General features: G+C 36.7%; 4 protein-coding genes across 4 annotated transcripts; 1 reads left to right on the plus strand and 3 right to left on the minus strand.

Annotated features, from left to right (window-relative positions):
* Window positions 1–521: 521 nt before the first annotated feature.
* Window positions 522–4,913, minus strand: LOC149615665 (uncharacterized). Its single transcript, XM_089856887.1, has 3 exons — window positions 4,491–4,913; window positions 1,955–2,512; window positions 522–632 (listed from the first exon to the last, which is right to left on the minus strand). The coding sequence occupies exons 1-3, from the start codon at window positions 4,775–4,777 to the stop codon at window positions 557–559; spliced, it is 921 nt and encodes a 306-aa protein (XP_089713013.1). The 5' UTR covers window positions 4,778–4,913; the 3' UTR covers window positions 522–556.
* Window positions 4,914–6,946: 2,033 nt separating this feature from the next.
* LOC149615666 (meiotic nuclear division protein 1 homolog) lies at window positions 6,947–8,372 on the minus strand. The gene is made up of 4 exons (XM_089856889.1): window positions 8,220–8,372; window positions 7,899–8,135; window positions 7,548–7,815; window positions 6,947–7,138 (listed from the first exon to the last, which is right to left on the minus strand). The coding sequence occupies exons 1-4, from the start codon at window positions 8,220–8,222 to the stop codon at window positions 7,032–7,034; spliced, it is 615 nt and encodes a 204-aa protein (XP_089713015.1). The 5' UTR covers window positions 8,223–8,372; the 3' UTR covers window positions 6,947–7,031.
* Window positions 8,373–8,874: 502 nt separating this feature from the next.
* On the plus strand, window positions 8,875–13,053 carry LOC149615667 (uncharacterized). Its single transcript, XM_089856886.1, has 4 exons — window positions 8,875–9,233; window positions 9,934–10,262; window positions 10,551–10,791; window positions 10,856–13,053. The coding sequence occupies exons 2-4, from the start codon at window positions 9,949–9,951 to the stop codon at window positions 11,267–11,269; spliced, it is 969 nt and encodes a 322-aa protein (XP_089713012.1). The 5' UTR covers window positions 8,875–9,233; window positions 9,934–9,948; the 3' UTR covers window positions 11,270–13,053.
* Window positions 13,054–14,300: 1,247 nt separating this feature from the next.
* sea (mitochondrial citrate transporter scheggia) lies at window positions 14,301–20,649 on the minus strand. The gene is made up of 7 exons (XM_089856272.1): window positions 20,534–20,649; window positions 20,271–20,436; window positions 18,781–18,988; window positions 18,458–18,681; window positions 17,292–17,512; window positions 17,141–17,214; window positions 14,301–16,095 (listed from the first exon to the last, which is right to left on the minus strand). Exons 2-7 carry the CDS (start codon window positions 20,401–20,403, stop codon window positions 15,984–15,986), a joined length of 972 nt encoding a protein of 323 aa, XP_089712398.1. The 5' UTR covers window positions 20,404–20,436; window positions 20,534–20,649; the 3' UTR covers window positions 14,301–15,983.
* Between the last annotated feature and the right edge of the window lie 611 nt (window positions 20,650–21,260).

Consider the following 21,260-nt stretch of genomic DNA (forward strand, 5'->3'; position numbering starts at 1 on the left):
TGTTTGTTTATTACGTTAGTGTTTGTGTATGTGTTTGTTTATATATGTAATATATGTGTTGATGTATGTTGTTTAAATTTCTGTTATAATAAAAAATAATTTCACATTAACATTGGAAAGAGTTCGGAGAAAGATTCTTCAAAATCTTCGTCACTTAAACTGCAATTTCCAGTGCTGGGTGTTTTAGGAGAATCGTAACCGGATTCGTTGCTGGTCGAACCGCAAGGGCTATTTAGAAAAATATTAGTGTCCATTGGTTTTAAATGATTGTTCGATGACGTCGTCGACGATGTCTCTTCAATAATTTCGCAATCGGAATCAACGTCGCTTTTTAAGATTTCACTGGGAATATTATCGGTAATTATGAGAGGCGTGTTGTAGTACTTTTGACCAACTGTAGGAATTGTCTCTGGGTAAGAAGAAGAAGTAGTAGTAGTAATGTCGTCATCACGCGATGTCGAGTCACTGTCAACAATTTCAACAATAGCTTCTTCAATTTCGACCTTCAAAGGGTCAGTGTCTTTTCTTTCTTTGTAATAAACGTGATCGAAACGTATTAGTTCTTTGATGGATTCCAACTCTGTTGGTGAGGGCCCCACCACTTCACTAGCTGTCTCAACTCTCTTTCGTTTCTGAGGGGGGAAAAATAATAAAAAGAATGGTAAGAAACTATAGGCATTTAGAAGAAGGTGACCCTGAAAATTGTAAATTCTATTAAAGGAAATATAGCGGGGGAACAATATACGATGAGAGACGAAGAGGGGGGGCAATATATGGATGAGTGAGAGACGAAGAGCGAGCGGGGCTGCAGTATATGGATGAGAGATGAAGAGCGGGGGGGGGGCAATATATGGATGAGAGACGCAAAGCGAGCGGGGCTGCAGTATATGGATGAGAGACGAAGAGGGGGGGGGCAATATATGGATGAGAGATGCGGAGCGGGGGGGGGAATATACGGATGAGAGATGCAGAGAGGGGGGAATATACGGATGAGAGATGTAGAGCGGGGGGCAATATAGGGATGAGAGATGCAGAGCGGGGGCAATATAGGGATGAGAGACGGAAGAGCTGGGGGGGGGCAATATCTGGATGAGAGACGGAAGAGCTGGGGGGGGGGCAATATCTGGATGAGAGACGGAAGAGCTGGGGGGGGCAATATCTGGATGAGAGACGCAGAGCGAGCGGGGCTGCAGTATATGGATGAGAGACGAAGAGGGGGGCAATATACGGATGAGAGACGAAGAGGGGGGCAATATACGGATGAGAGACGAAGAGGGGGGCAATATATGGATGAGAGATGCAGAGAGGGGGGCAATATATGGATGAGAAACGAAGAGGGGGGCAATATATGGATGAGAGATGCAGAGAGGGGGGCAATATATGGATGAGAAACGAAGAGGGGGGCAATATATGGAGAGAGACGAAGAGGGGGGGCAATATATGGAGAGAGACGAAGAGGGGGGGCAATATATGGAGAGAGACGAAGAGGGGGGGGCAATATATGGATGAGAGACGAAGAGGGGGGCAATATATGGAGAGAGACGAAGAGGGGGGCAATATATGGATGAGAGATGCAGAGCGGGGGGGGGCAATACATGGATGCGAGACGAAAAGCGGGGGGCAATATATGGATAAGAGACGGAAGAGATGGGGCAATACGGACGGATGAGAGACGCAGAGCGAGCGGGGCTGCAGTATATGGATGAGAGATGAAGAGCGGGGGGCAATATACGGATGAGACGAAAAAGGGGAAATAATATATGGATGAGAAACGAAGAGGGGAAACAATATACGGATGAGAGACGCAGAGCGGGGGAAATATACGGATGAGAAACGAAGAGGGGGAACAATATATGGATGAAATACGCAGAGGGGGATATGGATGAGAGACACGGTAGAGGGGGAAAATGGATGAAAAAATAAAGGATAAAATGGGAAGAGAAAAGATACTCACACAAGGTGGTTCAACTTCTGATTTTTCTTCAGGCTTTGTAATATTTTCTTCAAGCGAGCTGCCTCCGAATAATTCCGGGCCGCATTGTTGTAAGAAGTCAAATAAATCATCAGACTCATTATGATCGTTCTCCAACAAACGGAGGGCTTCGTCCAACGAGAACAAGGGGTCTTCGTTTCCTGCTCCTTCTGCAGAGGTGCACTAATGGGCCATGCTTGCTCAACGGAAACGTCAACCCGAGAATTCGCGTCTTCCTCGACCTCTCGTTTGACAAAAGTAACGTCATTCGTCGTGACTGGCACTGTTGATGTTGTTGTCGTCGCTGCTGTTGTTGATGGTGGTTCTAGCGTAGATTTGACTTTGTCCTGGTTTTCCAGTTTTTCTTTCAAGTACTTGTTTTCGGTTTCGAGTAACATCATAACGTTTTTAAGCCTGGAATTTTCGCAGAGTAAATTGTCCACCTTCTTTTCCATGGCGGAGACTAAGTCTTCCAGTTCGTCCATACGGGCTTTTTTACGATCGCGTGCTGTTTGCGCGGCGACTCTATTTTTAAGTTTCCTGAAAAGTGGGTCAAACATAAGGAACGTAAACATAATATCAATTTGGTCAAGATAGCGTGTGGGGGAAATATATTGACCATTATCAGGGTTCATACAATATTTGGAAAACCGATTTTACTGATATTAACATTTCCATGGTTTTTCCCCCATATAATTCCCTGCAATTTCCAGGTTTTATTCCCATATATTTCCAGGTTTTCCCCCTATATCTTCCCCTGAAATTTCCAGGGTTTATTCCCATATATTTCCAGGTTTCCCCCCCCCCTATATCTTCCCCCGAAATTTCCAGGTTTTATTCCCATATATTTCCAGGTTTTCCCCCTATATCTTCCCCCGAAATTTCCAGGTTTTATTCCCATATATTTCCAGGTTTCCCCCCTATATCTTCCCCCGAAATTTCCAGGTTTTATTCCCATATATTTCCAGGTTTTCCCCCTATATCTTCCCCCGAAATTTCCAGGTTTTATTCCCATATATTTCCAGGTTTTCCCCCTATATCTTCCCCCGAAATTTCCAGGTTTTATTCCCATATATTTCCAGGTTTTCCCCCTATATCTTCCCCCGAAATTTCCAGGTTTTATTCCCATATATTTCCAGGTTTCCCCCCTATATCTTCCCCTGAAATGTCCAGGGTTTAATCCCATATATTTCCAGGTTTCCCCCCTATATCTTCCCCTGAAATGTCCAGGTTTTAATCCCATATATTTCCAGTTTCCCCCCTATATCTTCCCCTGAAATTGCCAGGTTTTAATCCCATATATTTCCACGTTTCCCCCCTATATCTTCCCCTGAAATTGCCAGGTTTTATTCCCATATATTCCCAGGTTTCCCCCTATATATTTCCGTGAAATTTCCAGGTCTTATTCCCATATACTTCCAGGTTCCCCCTTATGTATTTCCCTGAAACTTCCAGGTTTTATTTCAGGGCTTTATTCCCATATATCTCGCTTAAATTGCCAGGTTCCCCCTTATGTATTTCCCTGAAACTTCCAGGTTTTATTTCAGGGATTTATTCCCATATATCTCGCTTAAATTTCCAGGTTTATTCCCATATATTTCCCAAAAATTTCCGAGTACAAAGCTACCTAATCAATAACTGCAAGTGTTCTTTTATAGTAATAACTTATTGATTGGTTATTTTTACTTGAAGCAAGCCCTTCAATGCAAACTTAATCAAGCCTCACAAATTCCCCTAAATTATACTAAAAATTACTAATTTCCCTGAGCTTTCCCTGAATTATCAAAATCAGTCAACAATTCATTTCCCTGACACATAAAGGTTCCCCAGATTTGTATGAACCCTGATTATGTAAACTAATCAATAATAAAGTTGGACGTTGTTATGCCAGAAAAACGCAATAAACTAATCAATAATGACATTGTTGTGCCAGAAAAACAATATAATAACATTCAATTATTTACCCTAGCATATTTATTCAACCTTTTCAACCAATACCTTTCAAGTATTAAAATAAAAACCTCCCATTCAAACAATAAAAACAAGTCGCACCCATCACCAAACAATAAAAAGCAGGAAACGAAGCGTATAACCTCAATCCTCAATCGGAAAAACAGTACGCGTAAAACTCATTATTTCCCCAACCAAGTTTAATATAATATACAATGGAACAATAAAATATCCCATAAACTTAAGTTAGTTCCGTCAAGCTGCATCGCACTTAACTGATAACTATACATGTACTTGTAAATGCAAGGGGGTAGATAAGGAAAATCATGAGTTCCGCCCCCTTCAGTTAAAACCCTGGCAATGCCTGCTGCCAACCCTGCCATGCATAAGCCTATCAATGTCAAATCTGCCACCGTGGCAAAGCAAAGACCTAACGCGTACCGAACTTCAAAAGCGGTTAGAAAGATAGAGGCGTATCTAAAAATAGGCCTACAATAATCTAAGCCTAACTAAAAGCTCCTTATTAATTAACTAATCGTAAAAATAGTAATAATATTAATACACGTACCTTCTCATTAATTTTTCCTCCATGGTTAGATGATCTAATCGTTGTCTTTTCCTTGTGCTATGAGATTCGTAATCCGATGACGTCTCCAATAGTTGATTTTCAAGTTTAATTTCAATCGCAACTGGTTTTTCCCGGCGATCCGACGCTGGTCTAATACCCAACAACGATTTACCGGGACCTCCGGGTACGATGGTTTTACGAAATGCCGGACTGGTAGTTAAATTTTGTAGTTGTAAATTGCCTATTCTGTTAGGCATCGTAGCCAATATGATCGTTTTCGTCGACATAACGCCGCCACTTTCGATTTGAGAACCCAACCGTACTGATTCCTAAGCCTAATTTTATATCAAACGCGTTTCTTCTTGGCAAAATTCGGTAGAAAACTGAAAGTCAAACCGTTCTCCGTGACAGCCATAATCTAAATGAGCTCCTAGCTAGTCGTCGTGTCGAGAAGCGATTGGTTAGGGATAAAACCCACGTGATTGCGCGAGAAGTCGTGATTGGTTAAAAGACACTAACGTCAAAATAGTTGCAATTTTGAAGCCAAATTTCACTGATTTCCCTTCCCCCGGCACGTTTAAAAGGGGGAAATTTTCGCGTTGTTAGGGGATGAAATTATCAAGTTATATTTCATCAGAAATTCTAATTTCTTTTTCTTTATCAGAGTTGCCAGTTGGGCGGTTTCCCGCCCAAATTGGGCTTGTTTTTGATCTATGTAGCGGGAAAAAAATGGTTGGGCGGAAGGCGGTTTTTTGGGCTGGTATTTTGGTAAGGTTTCTGCCGGTCTCGGTCTGCGAGTCGGCGGTTACGGGTAAGCGCAGTGATTCAGTGAAGGGAGGAGGGGTTCGGCCGGCCACTCGGAACTCGTGAGATTCATTCTGTTCTGTGCCACTTTAGCTACCTTCCCCCATTCATCTAACACGCAGTGCCTCTAGGCTCTAGGCTCCTAGCCCCTAGTAGCGGACTGGATTGAAAACTCTAGGCGGGAAATTCGCGAATGGTAGACTGGCATTTTAAAAACGGGGAGCGCTACAATTATAAAATTAAAAAAAAATTATAAAATGCATCTTTAGCATTAGAGGGTTTACGAAGTTAATTTAGGGATTCTACTAGTCGAAATGTCTAAAATCTAATAAAAAATGAACACATTTTTAAGCTAAGAGATATTTGAAAAATGAAAACGAAGTTAATACCGTATTCTCTGGACAGTGTATCAGGGAAACTACTGTAACTAAACAAGTTTATGATATTACTGTCTATTAAATATGTTTATATTGTAAGTTAATAACCTGGCGGAAATTGGGCGGTTTTTTGCAAAAACAAAATTTTTGTTTGGGCGGTAATTTGGGCTGCTTTCCGCTTGGGTTGGGCGGGATCTGCAAAACTTATCTGGCAACTCTGTTCTTTATAATCTGCAATCCACAGGTTGTTTTTTACCCAAGGAAATCCTATTACATACTAGGCCTAAAAGAATATCTAAAATTTGATAATTTGGTAAAATAGTAGTATTCCCCCTCCACGGATTTTTAAAAGTTTGTACTCATTTCTGATAGTAAACGAAGTGAGGAACACGATGCCGTTAAAAATTTCCACCGCAAATGATTTTGAAAATTTTTTTTTTGAATTTTTTTTTTATGAAAATTGCAATATTTTGGAAAAGGAGAAATCTAATAGAAACTGAACCTAACCTAAGCTAACCTAACCTGAACCTAACCTATCCTAACCTAACCCGAACCTAACCTAAACCTGAACCTAACCTAACCCTAACCTAAAATAACCTAACCTAACCTGAACCTGAACCTAAAATATCCCAAACATAATCTAAACAAGTCTATGCGCCCCAAATATCAAATATACAAACAACCATAAGTAATATGTGCTACCTTTTTTTTTTTTTTTTAAATCATTTGCGGTGAAAAATTTTGACGGCATCGTGTTCCCCACCTCATTTACTATCAGAAATGAGTACAAACTTTTAAAAATCCGTGGAGGGGGAATACTACCATTTGGCCGATAATTTTAACGGACTATATGCGAAATGGGCGTTTTGTCTGGCTAATTATCAATTTTCTGATTAAGTTCCTGGTTTAAATTACGCAATTATAAGTCTTTGAGTTACCCTACCGATCTTTTTATTTAACCAAGGCCTAAACTTGACTATTTCTATCTATTTATTCAGTTAAATATTTGAATAAAATAAGAAATTCCCTTATTTTTGGGACAATATTGCAATCAACCGTGAAATTTTCTAGAAAGTGAACAGAAGGAAATAACAAGAGGGGGGGGGGGTTCCTATGACGTCAGTAACCCCGAGGCCCGGGTTTCCGAGACTGGTTTCCGCGCTTATGCCCCTCCAAATTTCACTCCCACAAAATGGGTTATTGAACCAAGACCATCGCAACAAAAAAGGCTGTTGCATCATGTCAAAATGAAAATACGAGGCGTTATTTCGGAAATAATATTATTTTGAACTTTATTTACATGTTTATTATAACAAAAAGGGTTAGGGGATATGATTTAATACATTTAAAGTTAAAATATTCATGGGATATAATCTAGTTCCTCCGGGATAGCAAATTGCTTATTTATCAAACTGTCTTCCAAGAAAAATTTACGCTTACACCAACTTTTAACAGCGAATATATTATCTATAAAAGATAATAAATTTTTCTTTGGCTTAAAATCGCAATGCTAAATATATTTTTCGCTTAATATCTATTTTTTATTATCATATCATTGAATTTCAAGCGTATCTCTAACTAAGGCTTAAGTCAAGGTTAGATTAAGTCTATTTTTTAGGCCTACTAAGTGGTCAAAAGAAGCTAGCGCCATCTGGTGACAAATGCAAGCATATTTCAAATTTCCCGCCATATAGAGCTATTTCAATTCGGGGGGGGGGGAAGAAAGGAGAGATTTTGAGGCGGGGTTTCGCTAGTCCCCGCCTAGGCGCCATAGAGTTCTTCAGCGGCCCGCAGGAGGGAGGGTGAAAACCGGCTCCGTTTATTGGCAGGCCCAACTGTGACGTTTCCCCCCTTAAGAAAAATATCAATGACTCACCAGTCCATCTATTGGCAGCGTCCTTGGCGATTACCGTCTCTTTTTGAATAGTTTTCATTACCTCAGGATCACAATCGCGATATTTTTGAACATCTGTGATCAGTTTTTCATTAACTTCCTTTAGTTTTTCCAATTGGTTTAAGAGTTTTTCTCTGTCATCATCATCTTCGCGTCCTACTTTGGCTTTTTCAATCTGATCATTCAATGTTTTAAGCTTCTTTTTAAGAGAACCTTCCCGTTCTTTGAGGTCAGCTAGCTTACGTTTACACTGTGGAGATTGGGGAAGCCATATATTTCTTAAAACAATCTTATGAACAACAAGTGTCAAAAGAAATAATAAATGGAACCTACGTTGTTCGCTGCCTTGCTTGGAAAAGCCCAGAAATAAACGGAAGTTCCAATTTTTTCAGAATCAACCATTCCATCATCAACTAATGATTGTAAAACATCTTTAACTGATTGGGCTACAATTCCCTTTTCTTTAGGAGCGATTTTCTCCAATTCTTTTAATTGAAAAACGTCCTTTTTCTCGTAAAATAACTTCATTAACCGTTGTCGTTTCTCCTCTAAGCTTAAACCCTTTCTGGACTTTAAAGAAAATCAAAACAAACCTTAAGCCTTGGCCCCTTATTTCATTTTGTGAAAGAATATGAAGTTAAAATAATAGATTACCATATTTAAGGTCTTGAAAAGTACTTATTATCAATTATTCTACGCGTCTTATACGTTTATAAACACTAAACTGCATTTAATTCAGAAATTTAGGCGAAAAACTAAAGAGCCGGTCTACTTTTACCTAAAAGTTTCGCGCCTTTTCTTGCAAACTGAACAAGTTCGCTAAGCCCGCCTTAACAAAACGCAAAAATTAATCACGTGATACCTTCGCGCTCAAAACAAATTTCGCGCCATAATAAACCTTTCTTTTTTTCTTTGACATTTTATAACCTGGTTATTTACGCAAGAGAATTTAGTTAAAAGCTATAAAATAAACTCTTTTATCAGTGAATAAGTCATAAACATAAAATTAAAATTCATATAACAGGGAAGCGACAAGTACTGTACTTCAACTTTTTTATTTTCTTATGGAAGATTACATAGAGTGCCGACGCCATATTAGGCTTAAGCTATACGTAAATTAGGCCTAAAAACTCGCTTCTACAATATACAGTTAAACCTAACGTAAACATTTTAAATCCAAGGTCCTTCGTAAACAAGTTTTTGAAACGCAACAGCTTGTAATAACAGATTTAACCACCAAAATATGCAGCGCAACAAGGAAAACTTTAAAACCTTTTTAAAAACAAATGCGATCGGCTTGCAATTTGATAATTAAGGCCCACGTGAAAACCTTATTATTCTTTCCCTCCCCTTGACACTCTTACGTCACTATAAAACGCACCAATAGGATAGGGGCAGCCTAGGAAAAGGATCGATAAGGTTTTGAAAGCGAAAAAAGGGCATTAAAATTTTGAGGACTCTTTGCGAGAATTGAGATCACGCTAGGAGGTTAACGAAATAGGTCTTGAAACCATAATGGAGTGGACAATTCAATTGTCCAAATCCAAAGGGAGTATAATGATTATGGATTAAAGGTCAGATCAATGGCTACCTCGAAACCTAGAAGACCTACTACAACTAAAACAACAAGTAATAATGATAAAAACCACCCTGATTGTCTCGTAGGCTGTAAGTAATTAAATTAAAATATATTTTTATCTAATATTAAATTAATTTATGCAACAAAGGCTTAGGTTAAATTAGGTTTTATTCATTGGTCTATTTATTTATTGATTGATTTAAAGGGGGGGGGGTTGAGAAATAGGCGTAATAAAAGCACATGTTTTCCCAAATATTTTACCCCTGTCCCTTGCAATAAAGGTTTCTAAGCATAAGGGCTAAAATATTAGTGAAAATTTGGTCTATTTGCGGTAACTTAAAATAGGCCAAATGGAATATATGAATTCCCGCCTGTTTTTCTTATTCCATCCTTTGCTTTACAGTGAAGTCTAACTGATATTATAAAGGGGTATCGTAAGCGTTAGATAAAAATTGAAGGACACAGACAGTCGCTAAATTATAACTTGCATTACAATTACAGATAAGGAAAATTTAATTTGAAATTAGTCAATGATATTTTTTCCCTGTTTTGATTGAAGTATTGTAGAGACTCAATAAATTATATTTTTTCCTTATGGTAGCCCTTCACACCTGCAGCCAATTTTTTTTATTTTTGTCTTTTATGAAATTGTGGGGTTAGAAAACGTTTAGTTTGATACCAGACGGCTGGCTGGCGGAGTTTTTTTATTTAATATATTAAATTATCATATCTATGCTAATATTACATGATATTAAATGTTGAATATAATTAGAGTACATCTGTATTTAGGGTTAAGTGCGAACAATGGTGGAATTATTACTTTTCGTGGTGGCCACTTTAATCGGATTGTTACTGTTCGACCAATACGAAAGGGAAGTTACTGAAAAAATTCAACCTAAAGAAAATTGTACCGAAGCTCGTAATGAAGATTACTACAACACTAGTCTATTTGCCGTTTTGGGTATTTCACGCGAAGAAGTTCGAACTTTTTCGGCATTTAGGGACCGTTTTCGTAGTTATAACGAAGTTAGCGCCGCTTTGAAACAAGCTGGACTCGAAAACGTGCGTTTAATAGTTGGAGTGGACTTTACTGCCAGCAATGAATGGCAAGGAAGACGGTAAGTGGGAATTTCGGGACACATAATGCGTTTTTAACGTAATTATAAAACCATTAACAGTCAAAGGGGGAATTTATCGTTGGTTGTGGGCTGTTTTTTTTTATGGTTTAGGAGTTTTTGTTTTTGATGGAAAGACAATGTAGTTGTCTGCGAATTTAATGTTTAGTCGTATGCGTCTGTTAATGAGCTTTTAAATGAGTACTTACACGACATACTTTCCTCTGAAGGATTTTGATTAAAATGCAAATTACGCTAAGCCTTGGTTTTTATCTCTTTGGGGCTCCTCAGATCGTTCAGAGGCGAGTGTCTACACGCTTTAAGAGGAAGCGCAGTATTCAATCCATATCAGCGCGTTCTACAAGCATTAGGCCAAACTCTTCAACCACTCTTACAAGGTTTCCCCATTCCCGCATTTGGTTTCGGTGATTTCAAATCAAAAAATGCCGAAGTGTTTCCATTAAAAGAATCGGGGGCGCCTTGTCTGGATTTTATTGAACTACTTGAAACTTATAATCACGTGGCCCAGAGAGTATGTGCCAATCCAATAGGGAAGCTAAGCCTATTACTTGACCACGTGTCTATTCTAATACCAGGTACAACTTAGTGGACCAACAAGTTTAGCACCAATAATATGGAGGGCTGCGGAGATAGTCCAACGTTCTAGAGCATTTCATGTCCTCTTAATAGTGACCGATGGTCAAATTAGCGAGAATGAATACGCGTCACAGCAAGCGTTAATTAGGGCATCTCGTTCAGCCCTAAGTGTGGTTGCGGTTGCAGTTGGAGACGGGCCTTGGCCTACTCTCGAAGAATGGGACGACAGGTTAACCGAAAGGGCTTTCGACAACTTTCAATTTGTTAGCTATCATCAAGTCATTAGGGCCACTAGAAACCCAGAAGCCGCGTTAGCTCTAAACGCGCTTATGGAAGTTCCAGACCAATATCGGACAGTGGTCAAGTTAGGTTATTTATCAAATAATACCCAGCCTTCCACTTCATCTAGTTAGTGTTGAAAATTTAAGTGTCAAATAAATTTTTTATACTTGTTGTAAACAAAACCAACGCCCTAAGCTTTTAGTATTTTAGTATGTTTTTAGAGAGAAACGGCTTTCCGTAGTATTTTTCCTACTAGAATAGAATGTTTGTAAGCCTAACCTAAGCGGACTTTCAGTACCAAAGGGACGATTTTATATTTAGGCTAAAATAGGCTTAAAAAGAAACCCTAATTTGGTCTAAAACTGGAAAAATCTAGACCAAGGACCAGCTTTAACCCTAATTTGGCCTAAAATAGGCGAAACCTAGACCAAGACCCAACTTTAACCCTAATTTGGTCTAAAATACGAGAGACCTAGACCAAGGCCCAAATTCTACCCCAATTTGGTCTAAAATACGAGAAACCTAGACCAAGGCCCAACTTTAACCCTAATTTGGTCTAAAATATTAGAAACATAGACCAAGGCCCAACTTTAAACCCTAATTTGGTCTACAAAAGTTACCGAATTTCATCTACAACAATCAACAATTACTAAGCCTTGGTACTGAAAGTCCGCTAATAAATATATAGAAAAGTTGTTATTTTGTAATTGTAAATTAAAATTAATGTGGATTTTAAAACTGCCAACTGTAAAAAAAATATTTGTAAATCGGGTGCAATTAAACACTTAATCATTAAATGTTTCTGTAAAACCCATTTAAAAAAAAACATAACAAGATTAACCTAACTCATTGCCTTAAAATAGTTAAAAAAAATAAATAATTAACTGGTAATGAAGCATGGAATAGTTACTAAAATAATTAATAAAACAAAAAGTTAGTATTAAAATTGATAAATAAAAAGTACCAAAAAAAAAAAAAACCGTGTAAATTTCTAAATATTGTAAACCATGTTGTTAAATGTATTTTACGTAACCAAAAACGGATTTATGCACTAAGAACGTGGGATCATAGCTTTAGCCTCTGGTACCATCCTCGCATACTTTATTGAGAAACTTCGTCTGCTTATATTTTGACTCCACCCACAAATTTGATCTCTAGAAGTAGTTATATACAGAATAGAGCTACCTCATTTGTGACGTCAGTGCCTAGGTAAACCGTCACAGGCTTAGCTTTGGCAGTGGGCGGCCATGTTTGGTACCGCTTTGGTTTTATGGGCAAATAGCATGGGTGACGTCACACAAAGGATTCTGAGATAACTCTATTTGTGGGTGGAGTCAAAATATAAGCAGACGAAGTTTCTCAATAAAGTATGCGAGGATGGGTAGTGAATTTATTACCTTCAATGTTCTTCTCACATAAATCCGTTTTTGACGTAACCCAATAAGACATAAAGAAAAAAATAACCTAATCTAATCTTTCACAACACGAGCAATGTGAATGTGAAAGTTTATGTGCCTTTAATTTTTGTAAACATGATAGTTAAACCAGACCTAAATCCGTGTAATTTATATATATTTTATTCCCGCCATTTTTGAAGGTAATGTTTTGTAATTAAAAATTAAATAAATCATCCTGTTGCTTGCACTAGTTAGTAATTAGTATAAGAAACCATTAATGAGTTGTACTCAAATTCTCCACACACACAAAACGATGTTAGATAAATAAATTAAAAATGTGCCAATGTAATTAAATTAAATATAGTTACGTGTTTTAACATATCCTAACTAACTCCAGGCTATAATTGTGATTAATTTTTTGTAAAAATAGGTTTTTTCTAATAATCAAGGAAATCTTGCTTGTAAAAGTGTCAAAGAATAGTTATTTCTAATGTACAAATAAAATTATTTACATTAAATTCGGTTTTATAGTCAATATCACTAAATTAGTTGTGATTACGCGAATTTCTAGGCCTATTTTTCATCTAAAACTTTTGTTTTACGCTGCATCAACGTTAAGCCTAATTTTGTCTACAGAACCAATTTTGTCTACAGAACCGACTGACCGTTACCAGAAGTATAGAATACTTCTCTTCGAGAGAAGTGTACCACAAAGCGGGGTAAGTGTAACGTCACTCTTCCCAACATTGAATCATTCGGAGCAAGGTTACTAAACCGAATCACATACGCGATAAATAGTTCCCTCATCATTACTCTATTTGCGTTTAAATATTTGGCAAGGCGCGCATTTTGTCCCACGTCAAGACGAGGTTTGTGGGATGATTGCTGGGGATTTAGTGCCAAACAACTATTGAATTCACGCTAGCACGGTGCGATGCCCATTTGTAGTTTGATGAGCGAGAAAGCAAACTAAAAGGGTGAGCCTGGGAAGAATGACGTTACATAACAAAAGCATTAAGGGGATACAGTGTCATCCTTCTTCTATTATCGCCTTCTGCCGTTACCTATTTTGAAATGCCAAAGCCTAGTTCTCAATTTTAGGCCTAAATTGGACTATTGAAACGCTAGCTAAGCCTAATGAGACTCGAAATTGATATAATAGAATCTCTTACGAAACGCCAAGCCTAATTCTCAACAGCTTTTTTTACACAAACACTAAGCCTAACACAACCTTTAAGTGGTCTATTTTAATCTCTTAGTTCTTAATGTTAGGCCTAAATTGAACTATAGAAACGCTAGCTAAGCCTAACAAGACCCGAAATTCATCTAATATAATCTATTATGAAATGCTAAGCCTAATTCTCAACGTCAAATCCGAAGTTTGTATACACAAAAGGCTAAGATTAATGTGACCTAATAATTTCCTTTGGGTCAAATTAGCCCTAAATTCGTCTGCACAATCGGTAATCCCAAGCCTAAGTTAGTCTACAAAATCGGTAAGCCTAAGCTTAAATTCGCCTACAAAATCGGTAATACTAAGCCTAAATTCGCCTACAAAATCGGTAAGTCCTAAGCCTAAATTCGCCTACAAAATCGTTAAGCCTAAGCCTAAGTTCGCCTACAAAATCGGTAATCCCAAGCCTAAGTTAGTCTACAAAATCGGTAAGCCTAAGCTTAAATTCGCCTACAAAATCGATAATACTAAGCCTATAAATTCGCCTACAAAATCGGTAAGCCTAATTACACCTTAAATAAAGAAACGTAATTAAACCCAAATAAGTTTTACTTTCAAATACCCCAAATAATTATATACACTTCAACATTAATATTATCTACAAAAAAACACTTAAACACTTTCTTTGACTTATTTTTTTTTCTTCGTGAAATGAGCAAAACAAATAAAAAAAAATTACAAACATCGTGGTATAAAAACATAATTTTTGTAATTTAAATTTTAATTAACTTAAGTTTCTTTAATAAAAAAATGCGGTGGGGGGATTTTGAATATAAAAAATTAATTAACTATAAACGCGTGTTTTTATCATTTTTAAACTTAGAAATTTAAATTGTGTTTAATTGAAAAAAATATATAAAGCATCTATAATAATAATAATAATAATAATAATAATTATTTTAACAACCAACATTATTTTGAACATTTAAACTCTTAGTTAAGTACGACCAAACTATTTTTGGTTCTACTTTTGTATATTTGTTTGTTTGCTTTTATTCGCGGATACAATATGTAAAACATTGCACTTAAAATAAGATTCAGCCATTTAATTAATTTAAATTAAATCATTGTAAGTTACTAAAAGGGTTAATTAAGAAATAAGGTTCGTAGGCATACGTTTTTTTTTGTTTTTAAATTTGGCGCCTTTTTAAAAATAGACCTATATGTAACAGCGCCATCTTGTAATCAATCCCGCCAATATAAAATAGGTTAATAGGGGTATTTTTTAGTTCGAAAAATTAGTTAATTACCTAGTTTTACAGGAATATTCGGCAGTGTAGATATATTTCTATCAAAAAACTTCTAGAATATTGGTTCGATATTACTTTGTTAAGCCTAACTTGTTCCCAAACACATTGAATGACTCATCGTTTCTTCCTAAGCCTTGGCCATATTTTTAAGCATAAATACTCTTCCAAATCATTTTTAAACTTCCGTTAAGCCTAAAATGGTTGTTTATAAACCATATAAACTGCATCTTAATCAGTAATAACTTTCATAAACGCATTTTTTCTTAGGCCTAACTTTCATAAACGCATTTTTTCTTAGGCCTAACTTTCATAAACGCATTTTTTCTTAGGCCTAACTTTCATAAACGCATTTTTTCTTAGGCCTAACTTTCATAAACGCATTTTTTCTTAGGCCTAATACCTTTCAAAATCGCATTTTCTTAAGCCTAACTGTCAAACTTCACCCTTACATTAAGCCTAATAACGTTCAAAAATCGCGTTTTTTTCTTAAGCCTAACTGTCAAACTTTACCCTTACAATAACATTAAGCCTAAATATTAAAAATACATTAGGCGATCGACATTCAAAAATGGCTGAACCTTATAAAAAAATGTTACGTTTTTTTTTCTGGAACGCTTAAAACTCTCTTAGAAATATTAGTATATCACCCCACAAAGCTAATTAAGCTACACGTTAACATCCAATGGAAATTTGATTGTCGTTTCTTTGAGGCAGGCTTTTATTAAGTAACGTTTTCCAATTTTTTGTTTTAGACATTTATTACTCTGGTAAACGTTACTGACGAAGTCGAATATTTAATATTTAAATTAATTCTTTACTTTTCCTAATGCTTCTTTAGAAGTTTCTAATTATATTTATGTTTTTGTCCCACTTAACGAATACCTATTTCTTAATTTATCCTAACAAGACAAAGGGGGGAGGGGCTTAGAAAGAAAATTTGGAAGTAGTACCTATAGTTAGGAGTTTATGGCTTCCAAACTTTGTTGAAAAACTCCATGAATGAATCGTAAATCATGAAAGTTATTCCAACGTCTAGACAAACTCGGCTCAGACGCGGAACAGTTCCTTTATAGAATCTGTAGTTTAAAACCATCTTTCAACTCTTTTAATTTTGATAGGGGGAAAACTACTACTCTTAAAAGGAAACAAACACCAAGAACAGCAATAATGCAAGCAACAGGATGTGCAATAGTATGGTAATAAGAACAACACCACCAATTTGGGATATAAACTACTAAAACCAATACCAAAAGCCACTGGGTTTTATAGGTTTGTTATGCATTTTAAAACCAAAAAGAAAAAATAAATTCCGCCCGCGAACAGTAGTTTTTCTACTAAATTCCGCCCTAAACAGTAGTTTTTCTACTAAATTCCGCCCTAAACAGTAGTTTTCCTACTAAATTCCACCCGCCAACAGTAGTTTTCCTACTAAATTCCGCCCGCCAACAGTAGTTTTCCTACTAAATTCCGCCCGCCAACAGTAGTTTTCCTACTAAATTCCGCCCGCCAACAGTAGTTTTCCTACTAAATTCCGCCCTAAACAGTAGTTTTCCTACTAAATTCCACCCGCCAACAGTAGTTTTCCTACTAAATTCCGCCCTAAACAGTAGTTTTCCTACTAAATTCCTCCCGTAAACAGTAGTTTTCCTACTAAATTCCGCCCTAAACAGTAGTTTTCCTACTAAATTCCTCCCGTAAACAGTAGTTTTCCTACTAAATTCCTCCCGTAAACAGTAGTTTTCCTACTAAATTCCTCCCGTAAACAGTAGTTTTCCTACTAAATTCCTCCCGTAAACAGTAGTTTTCCTACTAAATTCCTCCCGTAAACAGTAGTTTTCCTACTAAATTCCTCCCGTAAACAGAAGTTTTCCTACTAAATTCCTCCCGTAAACAGAAGTTTTCCTACTAAATTCCTCCCGTAAACAGAAGTTTTCCTACTAAATTCCTCACGTAAACAGTAGTTTTCCTACTAAATTCCTCACGTAAACAGTAGTTTTCCTACTAAATTCCGCCCGTAAACAGTAGTTTTCCTACTAAACCTTTAAAAACAATCTAGAAATTGTGCAACAAACCAAGCAAGCAACAAAACCTTGCTAAATTATAAATATTTTGAACACTTACGCTTTGAATCCCTCATGCTTGGCAATTTGAACAGTGCAATCCCACGTATTTTTGTACTTATGTGCCTCAAGACCCTTAGAAAAAGAATTAAAACCACCATTAATTTTCCTTAATTAATCAGAATTAAATTACCATAATTATTATCATTTACCTGCATTCGAGTTTTAACCACATCAATAGGAGTATTTCCAAAAACAGAAACGGCTCCGGCAATTGCACCAAACATTCCAATAATCAATTTATTAACTGGTTTAGTTGGATCTCCACCTCGGTACCAATCTTTTAATGTTTCCATAACTCCAAAACGCATGGCTTGATTACTGCCTTGTTTTAGGATAGTGGCGGTTACCCCCTGATATGTTCCCCTTAAACCTGACATTAAATAATTAAGTTTAACTTTAATTGACTTAAATCTCTAACTAACCTTATACCCGATAAATATGCCAAGGCTTAGGGTGCATATTTTAACTAACCGCGTCAAAATGAAGCGTCGTCTGCATCACAATAGAAAGAAACCTTCAACATTTTCGCCACTGAAGCAGACGACGTATTATTTTAAACCCAGGTTTTTTAGATAATAAATATCTCGTTAAGCCTTGGCACACGTATCGCGAATACGTGTGCAAAGGCTTAACACCATAAATTTAACTAACTGCGTCAAAATGAAGCGTCGTCTGCTTGACAGTAGAAACCTTCAACATTATCGCCTCAGTAGCAGACGACGCATTATTTTAAACCCAGATAAATAAATATCGCGTTAAGCCTTGGCACACGTATCGCGAATACGTGTGCAAAGGCTTAACACCATAAATTTAACTGACTGCGTCAAAATCATTATTTATCTACTTCACAATAGAAACTTTCAATATTTCCGACTCTGAAGCAGACGACGCATTATTTTAAACCTAGATTTATTAGTTAATAAATCTCGTTAAGCCTTGGCACACGTATCGGAAATACGTGTGCAAAGGCTTAACACCCTAAATTTAAAAGACTGCGTCAAAATAATGAGTGGTCTACTTCACAATGGAAACTTTTGAATATTCCGGACTCTGAAGCAGGCGACGCATCATTAGGGACCCCGATTTATTAGTAAATATCGCGTTAAGCCTTGGCACACGTACGTATGCAAAGGCTTAACACCCTAAATTAACTGACTGCGTCAAAATAATGTGTAGCCTACTTCACAACAGAAACTCTGAAGCAGACGACGCATCATTAGGGACCCCGATTTATTAGTTAATAAATATGGCGCTAAGCCTTGGCATACATATCGCGAATAAGGTGGATTAAAAGCTTAAAAAATTAGCACTATACCTTCAGTTCTAACAATTTCCCTAACACCATGGAAGAACCCTTTATATTTTGGAGTAGGGCTAGCTTGATCATTTATAAATTTAACTTTAACGGTTTCCATGGGAGTTACGGCAAATATAGCTTCACAAACTCCGGCGCCTAAACCACACAGTAGCCTTTTAGAAGGTGCTAAGTTACCTCTCTCATCTACGCTACGTTTCTTAAACTCTTCAAATGCCCCAAACCTAAAAGTTATTATCAAGTTTTAAGAGGGAATTATTGGAAGTTTGGGGTCGTCATAACGGATGGGGTACGTTTCCCTCGATAACGGAGTTATATCTTACCTTACAGCTGATTTAGGAACAGATCCATATATAAGAACACTAAGTCCTCTATAGAGACCGGTAACTCCGTGACTTTTAACAGTTTTCCTGACTACATCGGCAATACCGTTATATTTTGGTTTGGCAGACCTTTCGTCTAATTGTAGTTGAGTTTTAACGTACTCGGTTGGAAATGTAATGCAAATTTCAATACCGCCTGTTATGCCACCTGTTTATTAACATACAATGATTTGTAGTTAATTAAACATGGCTTAATGGCAATTAAAAACCTTAAACTGCATTAAACTTAAAGGCAAAATAATAATAGTCTTTCAAAAATAAGAGTAATGGCAGTTTCCCAGCTTTGACTGTATTAAGGTCTATGGACAAATAACATAGGGTGCCACTAGTCTTCATAAAAATTGCATGATTTTAATTTAGGCTTAACAATTATATATTCAAATTTCGCATTTTTTGCAAGATTTATAAATTGAAGTTAATTAAAACATGGCTTAATGGCAATTAAAAACCTTAAACTGCATTGAACTTAAAGGCAAAATAATATAGGGTGCCACTAGTCTTTATAAAAATTGCATGATTTAGGCTTAGCAATTATTCAAATTTCGGAATATTTTGCAAGAAGTTAATTAAAACATGGCTTAATGGCAGTTAACCACCTTAAACTGCATTAAACTTAAAGGCAAAATAACATAGGGTGCCACTAGTCTTTCAAAAATTGCATGATTTAGGCTTAACAATTATTCAAATTTCGGAATATTTTGCAAGAAGTTAATTAAAACATGGCTTAATGGCAGTTAACAACCTTAAACTGCATTAATCTTAAAGGCAAAATAACATAAGGCGCCACTAGTCTTTCAAAAATTGCGTGATTTAGGCTTAACAATTATTCAAATTTCGGATTATTTTGCAAGATTTAAAAATTGAAGTTGGCTTAATGGCAGTTAACAACCCTAAACTGCATTAAACTTAAAGGCAAAATAACATAGGGTGCCACTAGTCTTTCAAAAATTGCATGATTTTAATTTAGGCTTAACAATTATGCAAATTTCGGATTTAAAAAAGATAAGATATATTATGAAACAACTAAGTTTTTAATCTCAAGGATTTCAACTGGGTTTTCTTTAAAACGCTACCCTAATAGTTAATAGCTATTGAACCTTTCGATTTTTCTTAGGCCTAAAAATATCCTTGGGTAACGCAAATAATAGATTTGTCATTTTCTTGGCAGCTTTACAGGGAAAACATGGGCCTAACATTGCGTCAAGTATCTAACACTAACAGTAACAGGAAATATTCAATTTAGATTTTAGGCTAGTAGTCGTTTGAGAGAAAAATATTTGCGCCAAATTTTGCAGCTAGGGGGAAATTAAAAAACCGGTTTTTCTGTTTTTATGTTTTGGTTAACTTAGAAAAAGTGAAAGTAGGTTATGAATATGGTCCCTGGTATTTAAATTTCGCGTGTTAAATTATGTTAATTAAGTTAAACTTACCAGCTAAAATTCCTTTTAAAGTCTTTTCGGATGGTAAGAAGGAACTAGCGGCTAATGCGGCGCCGGTATTGGACATCGTAGGTCGCCCAAAAGGGTTCGAAAATGACCCGTGCCCTTTGCCTCTGTTGTCCATTTTAAACAAAAGCTTTTCCTACTTGACAGTTGCCTAATTTCCGAAATTATTGTATTACCAAACCGTTAGGCTTAGCGTTAACCCAATTTAGGCTTAAGATATTAATTAATATCGATAAATAATCGCTTACCAGCACGAAAATTATCGCAACGCGGTCGCTTTTTCGGCTTCTCGGGTCCAGACAAACAGCTGAGATCGTTAGCTTCTCTCTACTAGCTTTTAGGCGCGCTCTGCCACTACACAAAGGGGCTGGAAATAAGGGGGGAAATTCTCTCCTCGGTGAAGTAATATTACAAGGGGAAGGTAGTCTCCTTCTATGATTGGTTGAAACGGCACCACGCGTTAAAGGACACCAAGCGGAGTTTGTCGTAACGCTAAGCGTAATATTACATCAACATCAACTACAACGCATCCCCTGGGAAAGTTTTTTGGCAAGGCAACTTGAAGTTGCGTTTTTATATTGACGTAACAAACACGCCTTATCTTGGTATTAATTAAATTTCAGGGTTGCCATGTACATGTATATATACAGAAGAAAAAATATTCTAGAGTTATTTGTTAATAAACGAAGCTTTCTGAAATTTCATACGCTAATACAATCTTCTTATGTTTAAACGGAGTTACGTGCATTTGGAACCTTGTCTCCAATACCACGTATCTTTTTTACACAAAAACCTAACAGTTACGTATATTTTGCAGTCAACTATGTCATAATTTCCTTTTATTTTTTATTCATAATTTCCCGAAACCCATAATCACGTATCTCTTAGGTATTCAAGCTAGGCAGTTAGTTCCTATTTGAATTCAAATATCACCCTCCCACCTAACGAATCATTCCGGAAAAATCCAGAGAATGT

This window comes from Phalangium opilio, unplaced genomic scaffold (genome assembly GCF_054372755.1).
Source record: "Phalangium opilio isolate 3A_F unplaced genomic scaffold, DU_Popi_V2 ptg000217l_1, whole genome shotgun sequence".
NCBI lineage: Eukaryota > Metazoa > Arthropoda > Arachnida > Opiliones > Phalangiidae > Phalangium > Phalangium opilio.